At 41.0% G+C, this 20655-nt stretch overlaps 2 protein-coding genes and 1 long non-coding RNA gene across 4 annotated transcripts; 2 read left to right on the forward strand and 1 right to left on the reverse strand.

Annotated features, from left to right (window-relative positions):
* Positions 1 to 53: 53 nt before the first annotated feature.
* Positions 54 to 2949, forward strand: LOC124344130 (translation factor Guf1, mitochondrial-like). The gene is made up of 12 exons (XM_046797585.1): positions 54 to 234; positions 331 to 518; positions 580 to 971; positions 1038 to 1309; positions 1400 to 1642; positions 1705 to 1819; positions 1886 to 1898; positions 1959 to 2055; positions 2119 to 2159; positions 2242 to 2456; positions 2520 to 2731; positions 2798 to 2949. Exons 1-12 carry the CDS (start codon positions 170 to 172, stop codon positions 2922 to 2924), a joined length of 1980 nt encoding a protein of 659 aa, XP_046653541.1. The 5' UTR covers positions 54 to 169; the 3' UTR covers positions 2925 to 2949.
* Positions 2950 to 3184: 235 nt separating this feature from the next.
* On the reverse strand, positions 3185 to 19911 carry LOC124344140 (cholecystokinin receptor type A-like). Of its 2 annotated transcripts, none has more exons than XM_046797599.1 (9): positions 19761 to 19911; positions 16750 to 17344; positions 12693 to 12807; positions 9683 to 9883; positions 6559 to 6623; positions 6294 to 6489; positions 4456 to 4861; positions 4114 to 4376; positions 3185 to 3543 (listed from the first exon to the last, which is right to left on the reverse strand). In XM_046797599.1, exons 2-9 carry the CDS (start codon positions 17188 to 17190, stop codon positions 3437 to 3439), a joined length of 1794 nt encoding a protein of 597 aa, XP_046653555.1. In that variant the 5' UTR covers positions 17191 to 17344; positions 19761 to 19911; the 3' UTR covers positions 3185 to 3436. The 2 variants fall into 2 exon arrangements, with proteins under 2 accessions (XP_046653555.1, XP_046653556.1); XM_046797600.1 differs by having other exon boundaries at positions 3185 to 3584.
* LOC124344274 lies at positions 6483 to 12681 on the forward strand. The gene is made up of 3 exons (XR_006919630.1): positions 6483 to 7268; positions 7324 to 8069; positions 12028 to 12681. It is a non-coding gene; the product is annotated as an uncharacterized LOC124344274 (long non-coding RNA).
* Positions 19912 to 20655: the final 744 nt, after the last annotated feature.

Below are 20655 nucleotides of genomic sequence, written 5' to 3' on the forward strand. Positions count from 1 at the left end.
TCGATTCTCCAAAACATTTTGCTGCTGGCCGACCATGCTATTGGGCTGGCCTTCGCTTGTAGGAAAATTCCGCAAACTGCTGTCTGCTATTTATTTTCAAAAGAAAATAGAAACCATTGCCGGCATAATTGCATAATTACACATAGAAGTTGATTAATAAGTAAATCTGATGATGTGGAAATCACGTCATGCTTTTAAAATGTGCAGATGCAAATCCTATAAACATGTGTTTTGGTAAGTAATTTTTGTTACTCAAGAAATAATACTATTCTTTCTGAGAATCTGAGAAGGAACCCCACACTGATTTGCCTTTATTTCTTATTTGTCTAGGAAGAGACAAATATTTCTTTTGCCAGAGCACATGAGTCTCCAACAAAGTTTTAGACACTATTCCAGTAAATCTAAATCTGAAATTGACCTAACCTTATTCCCTGTCGAGAGGATCAGAAATTTTTCAATCATAGCTCATATTGATCACGGGAAGAGTACTCTTGCAGATAGGCTATTAGAATTAACAGGTTTACAATATTCATTATTAGTTGACTGAATACAGTTCTGTAATTGTCTCTTCATTTTCAGGAACAATAAGCAAAGGAGGTCATGAAGCCCAAATGCTTGATCGTTTGCAAGTAGAAAGGGAGAGAGGCATTACAGTGAAAGCTCAAACTGCCACATTAGTATATAATTATCAAGGAAATGACTATTTGCTGAATTTAATCGATACACCGGGGCACGTCGATTTCTCCTTTGAAGTATCACGGTCATTGGCAGCATGCCAGGGGGTTATTCTTTTAGTTGATGCAAATCAAGGAGTTCAAGCTCAGACAGTTGCAAATTTTTTTCTTGCTTTTTCTCAAAATCTGGCAATAGTTCCTGTCATGAATAAAATTGACCTGAAAAATGCTGACCCGGAGAGCGTAGCTACTCAAATGAAAAATGTGTTTGAATTTGAACCGAAGAATATCTTACGTGTAACATCAAATTTATCTCTTTTTGTTTCATTACCTACAAAATTCATTGCTTGATTTCCTTTTTAGATTTCAGCTAAAACAGGCCTTAACGTAGACGCGGTACTTCAGTCCATTGTAGAACGTATTCCTCCTCCGAAACATTGTAATATAAATAAGCCTTTTCGAGCTTTACTGTTTGATAGTTGGTACGACCGATACCGGGGAGTTATAGCGGTTATTGCGGTGATTGACGGAATTATTCGCAACGGTGACGCCATTAGCGCAAAGCATACGGGCAAATCCTACGAAATTAAAGATCTTGGTATCCTTCAACCTAACGAAGTCAGCCTCTCCTGTTTGTAAGAATCTAATTTCTAATTTATTTTTCTCAATTTTTTCCATCAAATTGAAATTTAATAATTGCATTGGCGTTACTTTTTGTGATACAGGCAAGCAGGACAGGTTGGATACGTTGTTTGCAATATGCGTTCGAGTAATGAGGCAAAAGTTGGCGACACGTTGTTTAAAAAGGGTTTGATAAATGTCGAAGAAGTAGCTTCATTTCGACAATCCAAGCCGATGGTCTTTGCTGGTGTTTACCCGATGGATCAGTCTGAAACGGCAGCGCTCAGAAGTGCTTTAGATAAGCTTACTTTAAACGATTCTAGCGTCACTGTTGCCAAAGAATCAAGGTACACTGGTACATAAGAATTAATCTACAACATCTTTAATTTAATAATTCCTCTCGTTTTAGTGCTGCTCTCGGACAAGGTTGGCGACTCGGTTTTTTAGGTCTTCTTCACATGGAAGTCTTCAATCAACGCCTTGAGCAAGAGTACGGAGCTGAAGTTATCGTCACAGTTCCCAGTGTAATACACCTTTCTTTCTTTTATAATCAAATTGTACTTATTAAATACTATACTTCTTTATCGTAGGTTCCCTACAAAAGTGAGTATGAAGACTTACAAAATATCACAAATGTTGAATAATGTTTCGCTTGGAAACCAGTTAGGCTACTTGGCGAAAAGAATATTAAGTTATATGGAGCAAGAGATATCATTGTAAATAATCCAGCTCAGTTTCCAGATGTATCAATTATTGAACAGTAAGTAATCCAACAAGCTTATTGCATAAAATTCCTAATATTTAAAGGAAATCTATTTACCAGGTTTTTTGAGCCCATGGTTCTAGGCACTATTATAACCCCAGGTAGGTAACAAATAGCAAAATTATTTTTATAAAGCACACATTGAACTCGAAAAATGAATAGCGCAAATGTATCATTCTGCAGATGTCTATTTCGGACCAATAATGTCTTTGGCCTTGGATCGACGAGGTGTTCAAATTGACTCGAAAAACATAGACAATTCACGAATCATGATGCAGTTTAGGTTTCCCTTGAATGAAATAGCCGTTGATTTTTATGATGCTTTGAAATCTCTTTCATCCGGTTATGCTAGTTTTGACTACGAAGAAGATGGTTTTCAAGAATCGGATATTGTCAAGGTAATGTAGGCTTACTTACAGCAATAATAATAATATCTTCTTAAAAAAGTATTTTTCTGACAGTTGAACCTAATGTTGAACGGCGAAATTGTAGAAGAACTGTGCACAGTCGTTCATGTTAGCAAAGCTCGTAAATACGGGAAAGAGATTTGTCTGCGCTTGGCTGAAACGATACCAAGACAGATGTTTCAAGTTGCGATTCAGGCTGTTATTGGTGGCAAGGTGGTGGCTCGGGAAAACGTCGCAGCCCTACGGAAAGATGTCACTGCCAAATGGTACAAAAACGACTTATAAAATAAAGAATTATTTTTAGTATAAGCCAAATTATATTGTATTTTTAGCTATGGTGGTGATATCTCGCGGAAGATGAAACTTCTCAAACGACAAGCTGAAGGAAAAAAACGAATGAAATCCATCGCCAATATTGAAATCCCCAGAGAAACTTTTATAAAAGTGTTGAAGCGGTGAAATACGACGCTGTTCATAGTACCGAGTTAACTTTTTTATCGTCTTCATCGCGCTTGGCCAACTCCTTGATGACGGCTTGTCATCCAATGCCGTAAAAAACATAATGAATAGTTATTTTCACCCAAGGTACGTTAGACGTAGTGACCCGCCTATAAAAGTATTAATAGCGTATTCCGATAGGATTCTCATATATTTGAGACAGCGAAATGAACATATTTGGTGCGTGTTCAGCATATTGTATATGCCTTACATTTATGAGTGGATGATTTGGGATATGACATTGATCAAATATTAAACATCAATCACAATAATAGCTTAAATAACATCCATGAATTTTTGAACTGAGATCGAATAGGTGTTAATGTCAAATTCTTCTCTGAATTTCATGTTGATCTGCAGCTGCCCCATCTTTGAATCTTCCAGGCTCCCTTCAGGTATCACCACTAGCAGCTTTTATTTTTCATCCAACCGGATATGGAATGAATTTAAGAAGAACATTCTCTTCGTGACTCCTAATCTGCATGGGAAGGTCTAGTTGTCTGTAGGATAGTTCCGATTTCTCCATCAAAAAGGGCCGTCTCGACGATCGTTGTGGAATTGGTGGTCAAACGTGCGTTTCCTGGAGTAGACACAAGACGACATGACGATCGCGATGCTGACCTACAACGACATGCCAAGTGTGATCGGGGTAACGACGGGTTTGGTAGCTCTTGCCCGCTAATTTCAACTGGGCGAAAAAGGAGGACACGAACGAGCGGGGACGCAAAAAACAAACAAATAAAAACAAAAGCCAGATCGGATATCCAGAAAAACATTTAAGCCACATTGAGTTTTATCCAGTGAAACGTCGACCAAAGTATCTAAACCAAGTTATGCCATAGAGAAACATGCGGAGCTGTTCGTCAGGCTATGCGAAATGAGCTTTTCGATTCTTCACGAGGAGACCCGACTTCAAAATCAAAGCAAAAAAACGAAAAATTTTATTATTGCACACGGTTGGAAGCGCTACCGCAATTCACAAAACATTATGTGGGGTGAGGGTTTTACTTGGATCGCTGATGAATCCACGTAATTAGAAAGCTTTTTTTTAATTATTCAAAAGATCTAAAGCGTATGGAAAATAGAGCCTGAGCTGCTATTGGGGATGTGGTAGTGTGATGGTGTTAAATGATTAATTTTTGTTATTTACCTTTATTTGTAGTTCGTCGACCGAGATTGAAGCTGTCGTTGAACGAAGCTGACAGAAGATCGGTACTACGATTAGGAGCGCGTCCGAATCCCCGACCCTGTGGTCCACATCCGAAGGCGCTGAGAAATGCGTTACGAAACTTCTCATTCATAAAACAGTAGGTAATGGGATTACAGCAACTCGACAAATAAGCCAGAAGCTGGGTCAGCGCTATCTCTGTTGGACCCATTTGCTCGTAGAGACTAGCAGGATCAAAGGTATACCTGAAATGACATACAGTATGTAGCGTGACAAATGAGATCAAAATTTACTAAGATTGAATTGCTTTGCAGGATCATTTACCAGGTGTTGACGACGTAAAGTGGCGCCCAACACAGAAAAAATTCAAAAACAATGACGAAGAGCATTCGAATGACTTTTTTCTTGGCCCAGACGCTTTTGTCCGTGTAAGTAGATCGGACGCCGTATCGAGCTGCCAAGCGATAGTCCATAATCTGGACAGACGTTGCCCTTTGTTGGTTGCCCTGCTGTGATTGAGAGCCTCCTCTCCATGCAGTTCCGTTTCCGCTTCTCTGCTGCTGAGTGATGGTCCTTTCCAATTGAGGATGGCAACAAAGATGACGGTGATTGCTTCGCAGCGGCCATTGAATTACGGTAGATTTCTTTGCTGTATTTGGACTTGCGCGTGGGAAGTTATGGCTGGTTAGGCTGTCTGACTGGATCGTGGAATCGGGCTCTTGGCATCGTTCTGAACAAATTTAAACAAAAACCCTATTGATCATTCGGTTTCATTTGGCCGTTTCTTTCGTTCCGTCGGATAAATTGCAATACAAGAACTTTGCCGGATAAGCAGCTTACAGCTCAACAATTTCGGATTGAACTTTGGGGAGGGCTTCTGTATTGCAATTGACTCTACATTTGCCTAGACAAAGGCACGACTGTCTGAGACAAAGCCTACCGGCCCCTAAATTGTAGGGTCTTGCGCAACTGGGTCGCAATTAAACTAATTGTCAACAGGAGCGGAAGAAATGAAAGACAAATCGATTTACCGATCTTTACAAAACAGAAAATTAGGGACGTAGACTACTTATGATTTCTTCTTCCAATACAAAGGAAAGCGACGGTGAAACGTGACATTTCTTTTACTAAGTTTCCTGAACGTCATAAAACGTGAGTTTCCGGAAAAAATAACCCAATTTCTTTTCATTACAGAAAGATTTGTATTGGACGCTAGGCTATCGGTACCACCGGACTCCATTCTGAACAGATGCGCCGTTTTTTTTAAGGGGACTTAAAAACCTACCTACCTAAAAAAAGATGATAGGCTCAGACCTGACAATGACTTTTACGGTAGGCATTAAGTCAAAATAGCTAGCGATGGTGGTTAGTGAAATAAGAAGGGTGGAGTGAGAGTATGCATGTACATGTCATTGATGCTTTGATTTAAAGGAGTTTTCCCTCGATATTGTTTCCATGCAGAATTGTGATACAAGTTTGCGCTATAAACCTATAAGAGAAAAAAATAACGACATTCCTATTCTAAAAGCTTGAAAACAGCAACATTAACTTTAAGAAAAATGTGCATAATTTACTGCCGCTGACGCAATACTATTTTGTTACAGTTAAAGAAACCAGAAGAAACATTTTTGCCCAAAAGTACCTTGTGGATTCCTTTTTTCGAAAAAATATGAACTACTAAGTACTAACTTACAAGGTAATCTTAGTACCGCTAATCTTGTGCATGTAAACTTTGATTTTAAATATTCATATAATAAGATAGCATGTCAGAAAAGTATAAAGCTATGTAACTGAAAGTTGCGTTGAACGTACAAAGCCAGAAGCGAAAAGGTTTTACAGAGAAATTCCTGCTTTTCCATTCTCGTTGTTCATAACTCTTGTTCGTTCAGGTTTTATCGGCTTTCGTAGCCACATGCTCAAGTCATTATTTAGTTATTCCCCAGTGTAGTTCCCCGGTTGTTCCCTTATTTGAGGTTACCCGTTGATGGTTTACTTAGATCTTTCGTGATGCTAGCTTTGTAACCCACAATCCAAGATTAATTATTATTACGATTTTCTCATTAACCACAAGGATTTCTCTTCGTTAGTGTCGGCCAACATATTTTTCTTGGAAAGTAAAATCGGAGAAACGAAGCTTTACTTTTCATCTTTTATATCATTACCTGTACATGATGAGCCGCAGATATTCTCGAGAGGAGCGGAAGATTCGGCAGCTGCCATCATTGTCTGCAAACGACTTCCCGTATTTGTATTAACGCTGCTGCTTGTTTCGTGACGCAGTCCTCTCCACAGACGAGCGGCAATTAACCAGTAGGCCAACCCCATAATGAGCAGTGGCAGGACGAGCAAAATCACGTCCTACGACAATAGTTTTTACATCACGGCATTTGTCTAGGATTAAGACGAGAGGTTTGATCTACTTCATACCAATAGCAGATTGTATACTTTCTCGCTGACAGCATCGGGCCATTCTTCTCGACATTTGTGCCTACCTGTAATTACAAAAGCCATATAAGATTTCAACGGATTCATCTCTGGTGTTACAATTATTTAACACAGAAGAAACTCAGGTACAACATCTCGTACATATTTAGCCTTAGTTACGCATGATGTATGCGTAGATCTGAATGTTATGAATGTTCTAAAAATTATTCCGTACCAAGTAACAGGCTATTATTTATGGTTCCTAGGCCAATATTTTGTTATCTTCCGTTACCACGCCGTAAGCAGCCAAGTAAGGATAAATGATTAATGCTAGGATCCACGACAACATACAATATAACTTAGCCTTGATCTTAATGGTCCATACCTCATGGTAAATGAATTCAAACCGTTTTACTTACACGTAGGTTTTAGCATTGCATTTAATTGATTAATTCGATGCAAGATTATATAACGTCTCGAGTCTCAAGGTTAGTACAATTTATATGAAACTGAGTGCTATGAACTTGCGAACAGAAATGGGATAATTAATGTATTCAGTATTTATTCAGTATCGCTAAAGAGAACGTTAAAGCTTCGCCAGTGAGGTCTCTGGCGACCAAGTTAATGAAGCTTGTCTTCATCTTTTATGCAACAGTACATCATTGCCACACGTGACTCATTCGCTGAATGGTTGATTGGATCACTTCTTGATGGTAAAAAATGGGAATTCATTTGATTAGCCAATTTTAACTAATTTTACTTACACAGAGATCCCCACAGTTAATTTTATACGTAGGGACGAATACGAATAGGTTATACCCCACGTATAACCTTCATATTCATTCACTCAGTTGGAATTCAGTGTTAAGTTAACACTGACTTTTCTGGTTAACACTGTTAACTGTAACTGAAAAGCCTTTTAAAAAGAAGATAATAAGACCAACATATTTTGGTTTGTGTGTTTGAAATTGTCGAATCTCATCTCTGCTTACCAGACAAACTTTCTTACATTCTTCTTGCTGTCAAATTTATTATTACTCAAGGGTCTAAGAAATCAGCTCAAATAATATTACGTTATTGTTCCAGATAGATTATAATTTATAATTAATTATTAATGAATTAATTGCCATTATCAAATTAATTCTTACTAAATAATAAAAATCTCAATGTCACAACGATGTCTGCAGTTTTTAATTCTTTCTCGTCTTTTAAACCGCCAAGTGTGGTCCGGGAGATGAAGTAAACCGACGTATATCTCTGACATCTTTGTGACTTTTATAGTGCAAATACTTTATAACTTCCCATACTAGACTACTGTGCCATCGTTAATTATAGACAGCTATTGCACCAATTTCGTGTTATTCCCGGAACTGTGAAACAGAAATGAAGGCAAAGCCAGAATTCTCGGGAGAAAGGAATGAAGCACGTCCGACATCGAGTCTCCGTTCCACGTTTTCGTCCGAAAATTCATTTCTGCAAGCCATCGAGTTAACTTAAGCACAGACTACTGTAAGGTGAGTCAAGCCACCACGCCATTGATTTTCTTTTGCAATGCCTTGACGATGGGCGTCCCAAATTTTCCGTTGAATTTCAACGCCCCCTTTTCTTTGATATGAGCCACCAGTGCCACCACTCACTAATCTAAAGTCTCTCGTACGAATCTCCACCCACACTGCCGTATCGATAACATTAAAGCCTCTTATAGGTTTTGGGTTCGTCAAGAAAGTCTGATGCATATGCACTCATGCGTGGAATGAAAAGAACGCCGTCTTTTGTTGAAACCCGATTATAATTTATTTATTTAAACATCCTCCTATTATAAAGACGCTGCGAACACAGCGAATTTATCCTTTCTTTTCCCCTTTCTCGTTTGATGTCACTCAAATAATCCCGTCTTGATTACAGCATTGATTATTCCGACAGGAATTACATGCGCATAGCCCTAACTTGAACATGTTGACTATTGATCAGATCTCGTGTCGCAGCAATTTTTTTCCCAGTCGTATAATGGTTGTTGAACCAAAACAGGACATCGTAGTCTTTTTTGTGCTTTAACCGTTATCTCGATTCATTGTCAATATGTTCAAAACGTATTGCATCACGCACTTGTCAGACAACCAAAGATTCAAGTTTATGGCATAATATTTTTACTTTTTCATCGACCACACACAATGACTCGATGTTTATGTGTGAAAAACAAGCTCCAGCAGAGTTACAAATTTATTCAAGGACTATTAGATGTTGCAATAGAAAGTCTGAAAGCTGGTTGATGAAGATGGCAACCATGAATTTGTAAAGTTGATAGTGTTGTTGTTGTTGAGGTTTTACGGTACATTTTTTACATACGAAGAAGACCTTGGTAAAACCCGTTCCTGAAAATTCTGACCTATCCCAACATGAAAGGAATAACTTTCGCTTCTCTGGCTTAGTAAGTACTACTACTTACTGGCCTTTTACTAGCATTATTTAAACTGTCCTGAAGTCCAATATCTTGTGCCATCCATTGAGCCGTGAAACTCGCTAGAGAATCCGAGTCTTTTCCGTTGTAGATTTCGTCATCTTCCGTAGATTGGGTTGGGCTTTTGTTTGATGTTGTTCTTGCCCTTTCTTCTCGGCAGGGGGGAAAGAACAAGAGGCATACATAATAGAATCTTCTTGTTTGACTAACCTTGCGTCTTCCTTTCATTTCAAAAAAGAAATACGGTACCGTAATACTTAACTCACTATAGGCACTGGTGCCCTTTCTCCTCCAACTTTCGTCCCGTGTGTGCAAACTCGCAAGTTTGTGGCGATTGTAGTTGCAAGACGCACGTCCATTTTGATATCCTCCTCGTATTTTATGCATGCGTCCAAGGGGCGGCTATAGACGAGGGTTTTCTTGAGCTTAGTTTCAGTACCGCTGGACGTTAGGTTTCCGATCACAAGGATAATCCTGTTTTCGATTCTGGTCGACTAAACCGCTGTTTAGTATCAACTGATTGTTGTTGATTCGAGGCCCGTCTGATTTGCATTCTCAGCCACATTTCCAATGACGTCATTGTCGCAACTTTGTGAAGCTATTCTTTCCACTTTCTTTTGGTTGCCCGCAAATGTAGTAGCCCAAAAGAAGTTAATTAAATCGGCTTACCTGTTTCTCTGATGGGTTTGAGGCGGCTGAGAACGGCCACGGGTAGACACAATGAGAGACTGAGGATCCAGATGGCGATGATCATTTTGTAGGCGTGAGATCTGGTTTGCCAGATGCGAGACTTGAGAGGTCTGCATATAGCAAAGTAACGCTCCAGCGAGATGGCCACTAGCGTCCAAACGCCGACTGCGACCGAAACAGCTGCCGTCAATCCCATTCAGTGCAATGTAGGAGGAAAAAAAGAAGAAATAATTCTTTAGATATTCGTCGCATCCGGTGGCATTATATGCGATCGCAAATAATGCACGTGGGACATTGAAAGAGGAACCGTTCAAGTCGAGTAGGACTAATATCTTTTTACATATTTTGTGCGTTGCTTAATAAAATCTTCAATTTAGTTGGGGGTACTGGGGTTGCATGGATCAAAGCAAGTGTTTTGCGTTTCGGAGTATGAGTCGCCTTGCACTAATAGAAGAAAAAACCGAACAGAAACGGGATTAGACACGGACATGTGCTTGAGGTCTTGAACTGCCTCTTCCTGGAAAATTATTACGGGCTGGTATAAATACGGACTTATTATCTGACATGAAACTATTGTACACAATTTACTGCCCACGAATCCGAAAAGGAAAGGGTTTACGGTTTAGTGCGCAACAACCAAAATAAAATCACTTAACGAAATTGCCGTCTGGCACGCGCAGTATGTGTGAAGAGTTAAACGGAAGTGGCCATCTCGGTATATTTGTTGAAATCACTCGAGATAAATTCGCTTTTTGCGCTGGCGTGTTTGTGCCGGGCAAAGTGAGACCTAGATCGAACACGGTATATGGGAAAACGATATCGGTCCGTGTTGCCACTTGCCCTCTTGAACTTTTTTCTTTACGAGCACTGCGGCGAGTGCTGTTTTTGATGTCACCAACCCAGTGCTCGTTTCCACCTAGTGCGTGTTGATTTGCATAAGCGAATGCAATGGCATTTGAGGTTAGATGACAAGTTTTTCTTCGCTTTCCTTGTCTTTTCCAAGGCGATCGATACGTCAGTTTGACTTTGATTGAATCATCCCAATCTGCGCTGGTGATTGGCTGTTGTCGCTTGTCGGTCGGTTTTCGGAAAGGAAAGACTTCATCTTACCCTCTATTAACGAAGTATATTTGTGGGTGATATTTCTTAGAAGCGATTCCAAAGACCGGGCAAGATGAAAGCAAGTGATATCAGGTTAGACCATGGTTAGACGGATGCGATGCGAAATCGTACCAAAGAAACGCCGTTGAGGAAGGTGGGATAGTGAGCTCTTAATGATTGTGAACTATACGACGACGACGTCGTCTCGCCAAGTTAGGATTCGTTCTTCCCACATCAAAAGCCAAAGTTGAGCTTTGTATCTTGATTTTTCTTGGGGACACCCACATGCATGTTGGATAGTCACACGCGGACGCGATCAACAAAAAGTTTCCCGATAGGACTATGCTCGTTCAAGTGGCCGTAGAATAATAAAGTCGCATCCTACGCAATAGTCAGTCTGGAGACGCACATCTGAAATGAATAACTTGCCATCAAGCGCACGTAATCAATTCAATATTCATATGCAACAGAAGCTAGCATATGACTATTGATTCAGCAAAGAGTCGACTGTCGTATATGAGATGGGGTGGTAGCATCATCATCTTCGTTTCGTTTCTTTTCCGGAAACACTACACTGATTCGGTCTCGACTTGCATTGCACTTGCTTGACAGTTGCATTTACTGTTAGTGATTACGTATATTCACAGTCGGTTTACTATCCCATCGTCTACTCGTGCTTCTTGCTTCTGCGTCTTTTCATTAAGCTCATTAAGCATCGACTTATTTTTCATCTTGTTTCCTCTACCAAGCCACGGGAGTCGTTGAAAAACTTTATAAATGACGATTGCCTCCCTAGTTAGGGAATTGGTAGAGCAAAAGACGGGAGCCTTGTGAGTTAGTTACTGCGCTGTTTGTTCCGGTGCTTTTCATGTAAAGTTATTTTCACCAATTAGCAAGTGCCGAAATCTAGTTTTTTTTTAAATGTGTTTAGAAAAAGTTATTTCAAGAAATCACGAATCACTGATGATTGATTTCGATTTTTAAATGTATTGATTGCCATGGTCAGATCTGTTCCGTCCTTTTTCATAGAATACCGCGCATCGTTTCATCCGAATTCTAAAAGCTCACTAGTCCCGAATCGATAGTGCCTCGGTGCGCTTGCAATTGCTATAGGCCTACCAACTATTTTTTTTTGGTTAGGAAAACAATTTTCCTAGTCATGAATAAATCTTCTGCCTTCTTGTTGCCCAATTTCAACTAGTTTTTATTTTGCTGATTGCCAGACAGACTGCAAATAGACTAGACAACTTTGGTTCGGAAAAGGCTTTCGCCCCACTACGTTTCATTCGTAGTATTACTCTTGAATTGTCGGAAAGCCTCAGGATACATACAACAGGGTTCTAGTTTGGAAAATCAATCTCCTTTTTATTCTCTTCCATCTCTGCGTCTCTTAGGTGTTATCACTTGTCTATCAAAAGAGTTTGATAGATCTGTACACTATCACAGTGAGGAACGGGCGATAATTAGAAAGCAACGTTGGGTACTGCTCAAATGTAATTGGATGACAGATTGTGCATGTGATAACCGACTTTCTTTTTCTGATCTGGCGTTTTCAGTCGGGAGTTGACTGAATGCTGCTGTGCCAACTGATTACGGATGGTAATGAATTAACTTTTTTTCCCCGCCTGGTTCCTTTCATTCATCTTTTCAGTGCTATTTCTGGTGCAAAGTTGAGAAGCCAACGAAAGTACCAATCTGTTCCAACAAAAGAAATGTGTTCAAACGCCATATTATATCGAAATTGGATGGATATTCTCTGTGAAATCGTGAAAAGGAGGAAGATCTTGAAACGACAGTTGCGTGAGCGTTGCTGGGATTGAATTAGATTTCGTCGTCACCAAAGATTCTTCGTTTTTCAAATGGGATGGTTTAAAACGTTTTCGCTCACCTTGAAAATAGGGTATGGTTTTGCACATGAAGCTCCCGAAAATGAAATCCCGCAACAGCTGGCCGATGAGCGTGAAAGGCATGCAGAAGACGCCAAGTAGAAGGTCGGCGATGGCCTGTCGGATCGTTCCGGCAAATAGAAATAAATGGAAATGAATTAGAAATGATTATTTCCTGTAGTATCCTATTGCTGTCGAATAGCGTGCAGCCCCATGCATCATGCATGACACAATACGCATCAGTCGGAAATTATTTTCCAAGTATTTGACTTTTCGATATCCCCCCCCTGAAGTTTATGGGCTGTAGTTTTCTTGTTAGGCCTCTTTTTTTTACCGAACATGTACCGGGCGTATTGACGTCACGCTACACCCACGCCACACGCTCACACCCCTGCGGGCTAATTGCAGGGTAAATTCAAACGGCCTGCAAGTATTACGAAGATGAACTCAAATGGTATATTGTTTGTGTGTGTGGAATTGCCGGATTAGCTGTTGGCTATAAAGAAGGGCATTGTTCGAAAATGAAAGAATAATGACCATTCCAGTCGACGTAAAGGATATTGTAGAAAGAGTTACGAGCATTGGTGCGCCCATTTGTTTCTTGTCATCGGTCAACTGTTGTATGCCGATGTTTTTATGCTATCGAAACAAGTTACTTCTCCTGCTAGCCAGAATTAATTGAACAATGTAATTTTCCTTTTTTTATGAATACGGGTCATGTTTTGGTATGCGGCCTGATCTCATTAACATTGCTATCGCGAGCGAGTCGTGTGAAGATGATTGACTGCCTGCCTCCGAGACGAATGGCCAAAATAGATACATAATGGGAGAGAGAGTACATAGAAGAACAATGGGCGCGTGCCGAAATCGCGTTCGGTTGCGAATCGATAGTTTCCGTCATTCACTCTCTATGCGTGTCAAAGTAGAAACGGAAGTCGGCTAGGCTTGATAAGCCAAAAAAAAATAGAGAGAAAAAAAAAGTGTAAATCGAGAGATGAAAGAGGACTATCTCTGCTGCCTATCCAATTCCCGCTCTAGGCCGCTTGCCTATTGCGTATCGATTTCCTACTTATTTACCGTACTAGTTGTTTTCTCGTCATTTTTTTTTCAACTTCGTTAAATAGACGGTGTCGTCATAGTGCCACCGTCTCTTGAACGGAATCAATTAGTCGTCTACAATTAATACGGCGCCTGTTGCTCCAGGATAAAATCCGAATGAGAAACCCGTTTTTTCATCAACTGTCAGTCAAATTAAATTGCAGCTTATGTCTTTTTGTTCTTTTGAAATGAACTGAAAACAACGCTTAATTCGTTCGCCTATTAACGAAAGGATGCGACTGTACGTCTTTATGTCTATCGATAGGTTCGCGTTCCTCGGAGGGCTTAACATTTTATTTCCAATAGCATTAAACGCGAAAATCTTTTCTACGGAATTTCTGTTTTTTAGTAACAGAATCAAGGAAATCCAAAGCGGCACTTGCAGTGCAATTTTTTTCCCTGTTTCAAAGGGTTACGAACGCTCTCACATCCCCCCACTTTTGAGTAAATAAAAAAGCTTAAAGTAGCCTTCTATGTATTCTGCACCCTACTTTCATAACGATAACAACTTTTTCGTCTGTAGTGCTCTGAAATCTTTTTGATCCTTTTCTCTTCTCTGAACTTTTCTTTTATCGAGTTTATCTAGAGAAAAGATGAACCGCCAGAGATGCTTTGGTTCCCTTAAGGAAAGTTTGGTTATTGGGTCCGCCCCTTGTATTCACGGATCTTTGTGTACGATGGTCGATGCGCGCAAGATTGTTTTCCGAATTGATTCCGCCCGCTGCCTTTATTCATATCTATGAATGTAGTTGCCGAATCTGAAATTGACGCCGCCGAATGTCGCCCTCCCAATTTCATCCTTCAATACCCCCGTTCGCGCAACGTTTGGCCAGATCGATTGGATAAGCGTATTGTAGTTCGCTCGTTTGTAATTGGATTCCAAGTCCCCGTCTTTCTTCTCTCTCTGTATTACGAAAGGAAATCTATAAGGAGATTGCCTGACCTCACTTTGTTGATGAGTCCACCTAGGAGGATCGTCAGTGGCATCTAGGCAACCCTATTTCTTCTGATTCAACACGGAAAGAAGAGCAGAGAAAAGAGGGCGAACGCGGACAAAGTCGGGACTAAGAAAAGCTTCACGAGAAAATGACGATGTCAAGTTGATGGAATGTGAGATCGAGGCACGAGTTCCGTTCGATTACCCAGAGACCCAGGGAACGGTCCTCTGACTTTTTAGCCTCATTGATTTTTATGCAATAAGAAAAGAAAAAAAAAGAGGCGAGCGAAAACCAGCCTTATTGGTTTGGATTTCATCTTTTTTCTAGCTCTCCCTTTGGGATTGGGACCAATTTCAAATTCTATGCGAAAGGTCGACCTGTTCGACTGATCTCGTGTAATTTCACTTAAATAATGAATTGTGCAGACGGAACTCCACCTGAGCTGTGGATTTCTTTCTTGTCCCCACCCTTTTTTTATGGCGGTATTGATTCAACTATTTATAGAACTCAATCAAGACCTCCCCCTCAGCCTTTTCATTCGTGTTCAAGTTTTGATTCTCTCGTGACGTCACTGTCTATGTTTTTTTTTTACCGTTTAGGTCATGTTCAGTAACCTTCCACGTTCCTTATTGTGTGCTTGGGCACGTTTCAATTTCTTTTAAAAACTGTGATCTCTATGGCACGTTATGATCACCTTGTTTAGGTACTGTATATCTCTTGCATATTACTCTATTCATGCCTGGCTTATATAGCACTCTTGTCTGTAGGCGTCGGAAGCTTCGAATCTCAAACAAAATAGCGCCCTTTAATGCCTCTGTGCTATCCAAAAAAACACCGATATGAGGGGAAAAGGTGAGGTTAGACTGAGCAAATGGCATTGCACGGCGACGGTAAAAAGTGCCGTTGACAACTGCTGTTGATTGAATATTCAATTCGGAGGCGGATAGTTGCGCTTCTCCGGAGCAACGCATTGGAGTTTTGTATGTTAACGATTTATACATGTTAATCGAGCATCACGCACAACTGAAGAAGATTTTGGGGGGGCTGTAAAGCAAAAAGGAAAATGAAGGTAATAAAAGATGTATAGAGTTGGCACTACGACGAACAAGAGAAACAAAAATCAGTGGGGAATTCTCAGAGATCGATTGTTGCGACTTAACACGCCAGCAGCAGTCGACGACCGTGACGAATGCTTTTGTTTTCACATGGCCGTACGCTTTCGTTTTCGTACGTTGATACGTCTTCATTTCTAATCAAATTGGATGTGCAACTTTTCTTTTTTCACAGTCTTTATTTTCGAGATTGTTCAGTTTCCTTTTTAATGGCCGATGGGCTTTTTTTCTCGTTTCAAGTTTGTGATGCGATAACGATCCCTTTTATTTTTAAAGGAAACTTGACCGGGTCGCTTTCTGAACATTCAACTGTTTCGTGCCGTAGTCGCGTTCAATGAGGAAAAGTAGAACTTATATAGATCGACGAAATGAGGAATGGCGAACGAAATGGAACTGGTGGGAGGGGCTGCGACGCGCAAAAAACACGCGATCCTTGAACCACATACTTTCGAAATTTTCGGTTCAATCTGAAGTAGGAGAAAAAGCAATGGTGGGACTATTCTTCTTCTGCATTGCTGTGTATGTTACACTGTGTAACAACCATATATCAATGGGTTGCTGACTCTTTTTCTAAGTGGACGAAAGGAAAAATGGGAAATTTTCCCTACTTTTCCCATTTTCCCCTACATTTTCCATATTTTCGTAAATTTCCTAATTTTTCCTAGTTTTCTCATTTTTGTTTTTATTTTCCCGACGAGTAAACCACGGGAAAAGAGTCGGCAAACCCCTCGACCTATATGGACTCGACAATGATGGCTCGTAAGTGTTCCGCAGTCTCGCGGTGTTATAGGAGTCAATCAGGCTTGTATAGGCGGCGAGGTGATGAGGTACACTCGCGACTGTGACTCGTATATAACTTTTCTATCGCGTTATCTTTTTTTTATCGAAAACGAACCACAAATGGAACTTACTAGATTGAGGAGAAAGACGTTGGTGACGGTTCGCATTCTCCTGTTTTGCGTCAGTGTGACGATGACGAGGATATTGCCCAGCACCGACAGGATGAAGATGACGGAGTAGAGGGGAATCATCACTTCGGAGCCGAATCCTCCAGCCCCGCCGCCGCCGCTGGCTCCGATGGTGCCGTTGCCAGACGGGGAACTCGCCAGCATCGAATCGACGGTGGAAAATAAGTCTGTCCAGTTATTATTGCTGGAACTGTCATAAACTGCAATGTTGCTGTTGTTGATCGGTTTCGTAGTGGCGGGACTATTGGACGTCGTGTCCATGAACGTGAATCCCACAGAGGTTTCCGTCTCGTTGATGTAATTGTTGTCAGTGCCGTTGCCATGGTCATTACTGGTCACTGTTTGACAGTTTGCGAGGGCGTCTCCGTGAGTTGAGCACGGCATGATGGTCTCTTATTAACCAAGTTGTATGGACTATATATGATTACTGGCAAATTGTACGAGGAGTATCGTCTCTTCTTCACTGTCCCGTCGCCAACTGGCGGACGCTCAGCTGCGACGTCAATTTGAGTTTGGACGTTGCAGTCATTTCCGGATCCTATTCACCAAAGAAAAAACGAGTTTAGTCTAAAATATAGTTTCAATCGGAACTTTTGCGATGAGTACTCCATTTTCAACTGTCATATTGGATCCTTGAGTACCGTAACAACCGCTACCCGGTACTGGCACTCGCCCGTTTTTTTTTTCATCGTTCTCTCGGAACGAAATCCAATTTTCACGCCGACTTTTTTTTTGTATATTGACGGGTGCGAAATGGTAACTTTCCGCAATCACGGATTTATTATTTTTTTTTTCGAAGTTATATACTAGCTGGAATAGAGCATTTTGCTATTCACGCGATGAAATTGACATGACAAGAAGTCAACTGATGTCAGGCTCGATAGTTTACGAAACTTTCTTTGCACTAGCTGCCACTAGGCTAAAAAGTCAAGTTCATGCCCATCAGTTGGCTTATTAGAATTGTCAGCTCAATGAGCTACTACTCCGAAATCCCTTCCTTCACTGCATTTAATGCTATTATTCTCAAACCTAACCTAATATTTGACGAAGACGAAAATAGAATCTGCATTATTTGAAGTTAATGAACCGGGGTCTAGAGTTTGCCTATTTTGCATCAGCCAGGAAGATAAATAGGCCACGTCACTCCTTTTTAGGGTCGAGCCAATGCGGTACTTGATGCTGTCGAGGATTTTTCACTCGAAACACATGTCAACAAAGATTGAGTTTATTTACCATTTTTGAAGGGGAGCAAATGGTTTCTTGTTTGGTTGCCGTTTCTGACGTTGTAATTGATTACAACTAAGTCGCAGATAACTACCGTATTTGTGTTTGCCTACGAAAATAATGTGATGGATTTCCACTTGACGGTTTGTCATTTTCCCAGCCGCTTTTCCTCGGTCGGCTGCTCTTGATATGTTCTCAATTTGCTGTAGCTAAAGCCTTTGACCAATACGTGTCGTTGCCAACAGTTTCCAGCTCATACGCACCGTCGAATGGACAACTCTTAATGGATTGGGTAATTTCGATCGCCAGCAACATTGGAAAGAACGAGGAAAAGAGAACTGGCTAGAATCCCGTTTTTAATAAATAACGTTTTATCGATTGGAACAAGCTCACCAACAACAGTACTGCACTACGCGTATTTCGTGGTATATACATGTACTATTGATATCAAGATTTGCATCGATGTTTTCTTTTCCATTTTCTTGCCTACTGTCCAAGGCTGACGCATCTGTTCAAAATCGGCGATCGCGGCAGTACACGCGTTTTAGTGGTAAACATAATAATGTCGGTGACGTCTTGGCAAAGTGTGAGCTTCGATGAAACTGCTCCAAGAGATATGAGCTGTGTCTATAAATGAAACTCCGAACGATCACCCCTAAAAGTATATGTTGCCTTTTTTTCTTTCTTTCTTCCTACCGACGTTTTTTTATTGCACGCTAGTCTGAATTGCAATAAGAGGAAGAAGCTACGGCGGCGACATCTGGTCTTAAATCTCTTTCCTCAATGATTCTTTCAGAGAACTGTATGTTTCCATGTTGAATAGCTGGTGGGGTCGATATGTCTGAAACACCTAAAAAGGGAAGATGCGGTAACTTGAACTGGAACAGTCCAACCATCTCTTAACGGCGCAACCCACCGAGGGAGCGACAACAGCAGCAACAACAGCCGAAGAAAAAGGAAAGTTGCTTGTGCCTATATAAGATACTGGTCAAAAGCGGCCGAAGGTCAAAACAGAAATGTCCGATGGTCCACGTCCAGCTGTGACTCTTGACTGTCGTGTTGCCGACATATTACGCATTCCCCAAGCAAAAGTGACAGTGCTCCTACTTGAATTAGATTCCATTTCTCTTTTCTTGAAATGTCCTCTAAACAATTCACCTTTACCTTTTCGGACTTTTGCAGACGTCGATGGCCCAGCCGCCCCAGCCCCAGCCATTTCTTACATCCTCCCTCTCTATTTTGGTATTCAATCCGACAAGCCCGTTTGAACTGTGTCCCGCTCTCGAGTCGAAACGTTTAGCATAGACTGCGGATCATTGAATTTATGGAGTTGAACACAAGTCACACTGTGTGAGAGGAGACTGATTAGGCAAATTTCTAGCCCTGGTTAGCCCAACTGCATAAACTCTCTCTCAAGCTTGGACCAGCCAACCGACTCCCTATGTAAGCAACTTTAGTAATAATATATTCCCCGAGATATTCCCGAGACTCTCTGCGACTCTAAGCGCGTCACTTTGGACCCTGCCCGTCTTCATCACTTTTCTTTAAATCCTTCTACTCAACTATGATGGAGTTTAGTATTCAAAGCGGCTTGTCGGCCATTCCAATAGAATTTGAGTTTCTCTTTCTACTCGGCTTCTGACTTGGAAAACATTGGGCTTATTTTGAACATTTTTTATTTTACGCTCAAGTAAACTGTTGATGTTGTACAAACGAAAATGTCTAAGTACCTGAAAGAGCGATGTCACGTTCTGGTAGAATATGACGACACAGGGGAAATGCCGTCCGTCCGTCCAAACAGACGGGCGTAATTGAGGGGAAAATGGAAATAAAGCGAGAACGGTGGAGCGGACAGGAAAAACACGGCCACTCCACACAGCATCCAGGACGCGACTGCCAACAGAGTCCAGCCCCAGGGACGCCATGCGGGGTCGCTCCGACGCCAAGCCCTATGGCATCACTGAGATGTTGTATTCACTATTCCGTCTTGGGCGGATCGTCGATATGATACAGCAAGATATAACAGAAAGTGGGTGTAGTCACTGTACCGGTATACTACCATACTGCAGCATAGTGTAACTTTTAGTTTTTTATTATGCTCCGATGATTATCCGATAACGACTCGTCGTTAGACAACGCTCTATCGACTCATCGTCAGCTTAAGTTGCTTAAATGTTGAGCCAATCGGAATCATATTCCGTCAAAAAGGGAAAATGTCGGCGCTCTCGAGCTCTGGGAACCTCCCGCGCACTATTATTCGACTAGGTGGGCTGGCAAGTGGCAATCCAGGTACTTTATAATTACTTCCTCTTTCTGTAATAAGTTTATAGTAGAGTAGTCTGAAGCGATCACGGGGTATGTCAATTTGCGCCGTGTAATCAAGTCGGGATAATTTCTACTAAATCTCGGGAAATGACATTCTTTTATTCATCGTCGTCGCACACTTGGCGATTCCCGTTGAACTTGATTATGGGTGTCTATTAGCTCTGAGATTGGCCCCGAAATTCTGCGTAAATTCGTTCGGGATGCTTTGTTAAAGTTGATGCTTTTGAAACAAAATTAAGGATTATGACGTTGCGTGAATGGCTCGACTGGTCCCGTCCGAATGTCTCACTCTCCGCTTTT

This window comes from Daphnia pulicaria, chromosome 6, assembly GCF_021234035.1.
Source record: "Daphnia pulicaria isolate SC F1-1A chromosome 6, SC_F0-13Bv2, whole genome shotgun sequence".
Classification (NCBI taxonomy): Eukaryota; Metazoa; Arthropoda; class Branchiopoda; order Diplostraca; family Daphniidae; genus Daphnia; species Daphnia pulicaria.

Excerpts from the sequence above, each read along its gene's own strand:
- LOC124344130 (XM_046797585.1), top strand. The coding sequence starts at position 170 with ATGATGTGGAAATCACGTCATGCTTTTAAAATGTGCAGATGCAAATCC. Across the intron at positions 519-579 it reads TAGGCTATTAGAATTAACAG|GAACAATAAGCAAAGGAGGT; the intron begins GTTTACAATATT and ends CTTCATTTTCAG. Across the intron at positions 1,643-1,704 it reads ACTGTTGCCAAAGAATCAAG|TGCTGCTCTCGGACAAGGTT; the intron begins GTACACTGGTAC and ends CTCTCGTTTTAG.
- LOC124344140 (XM_046797599.1), bottom strand. The coding sequence starts at position 17,190 with ATGCCGTGCTCAACTCACGGAGACGCCCTCGCAAACTGTCAAACAGTG. Across the intron at positions 6,624-9,682 it reads CAAACCCATCAGAGAAACAG|GTAGGCACAAATGTCGAGAA; the intron begins GTAAGCCGATTT and ends TTGTAATTACAG. Across the intron at positions 3,544-4,113 it reads TCGACGAACTACAAATAAAG|GAAACGCACGTTTGACCACC; the intron begins GTAAATAACAAA and ends TGTCTACTCCAG.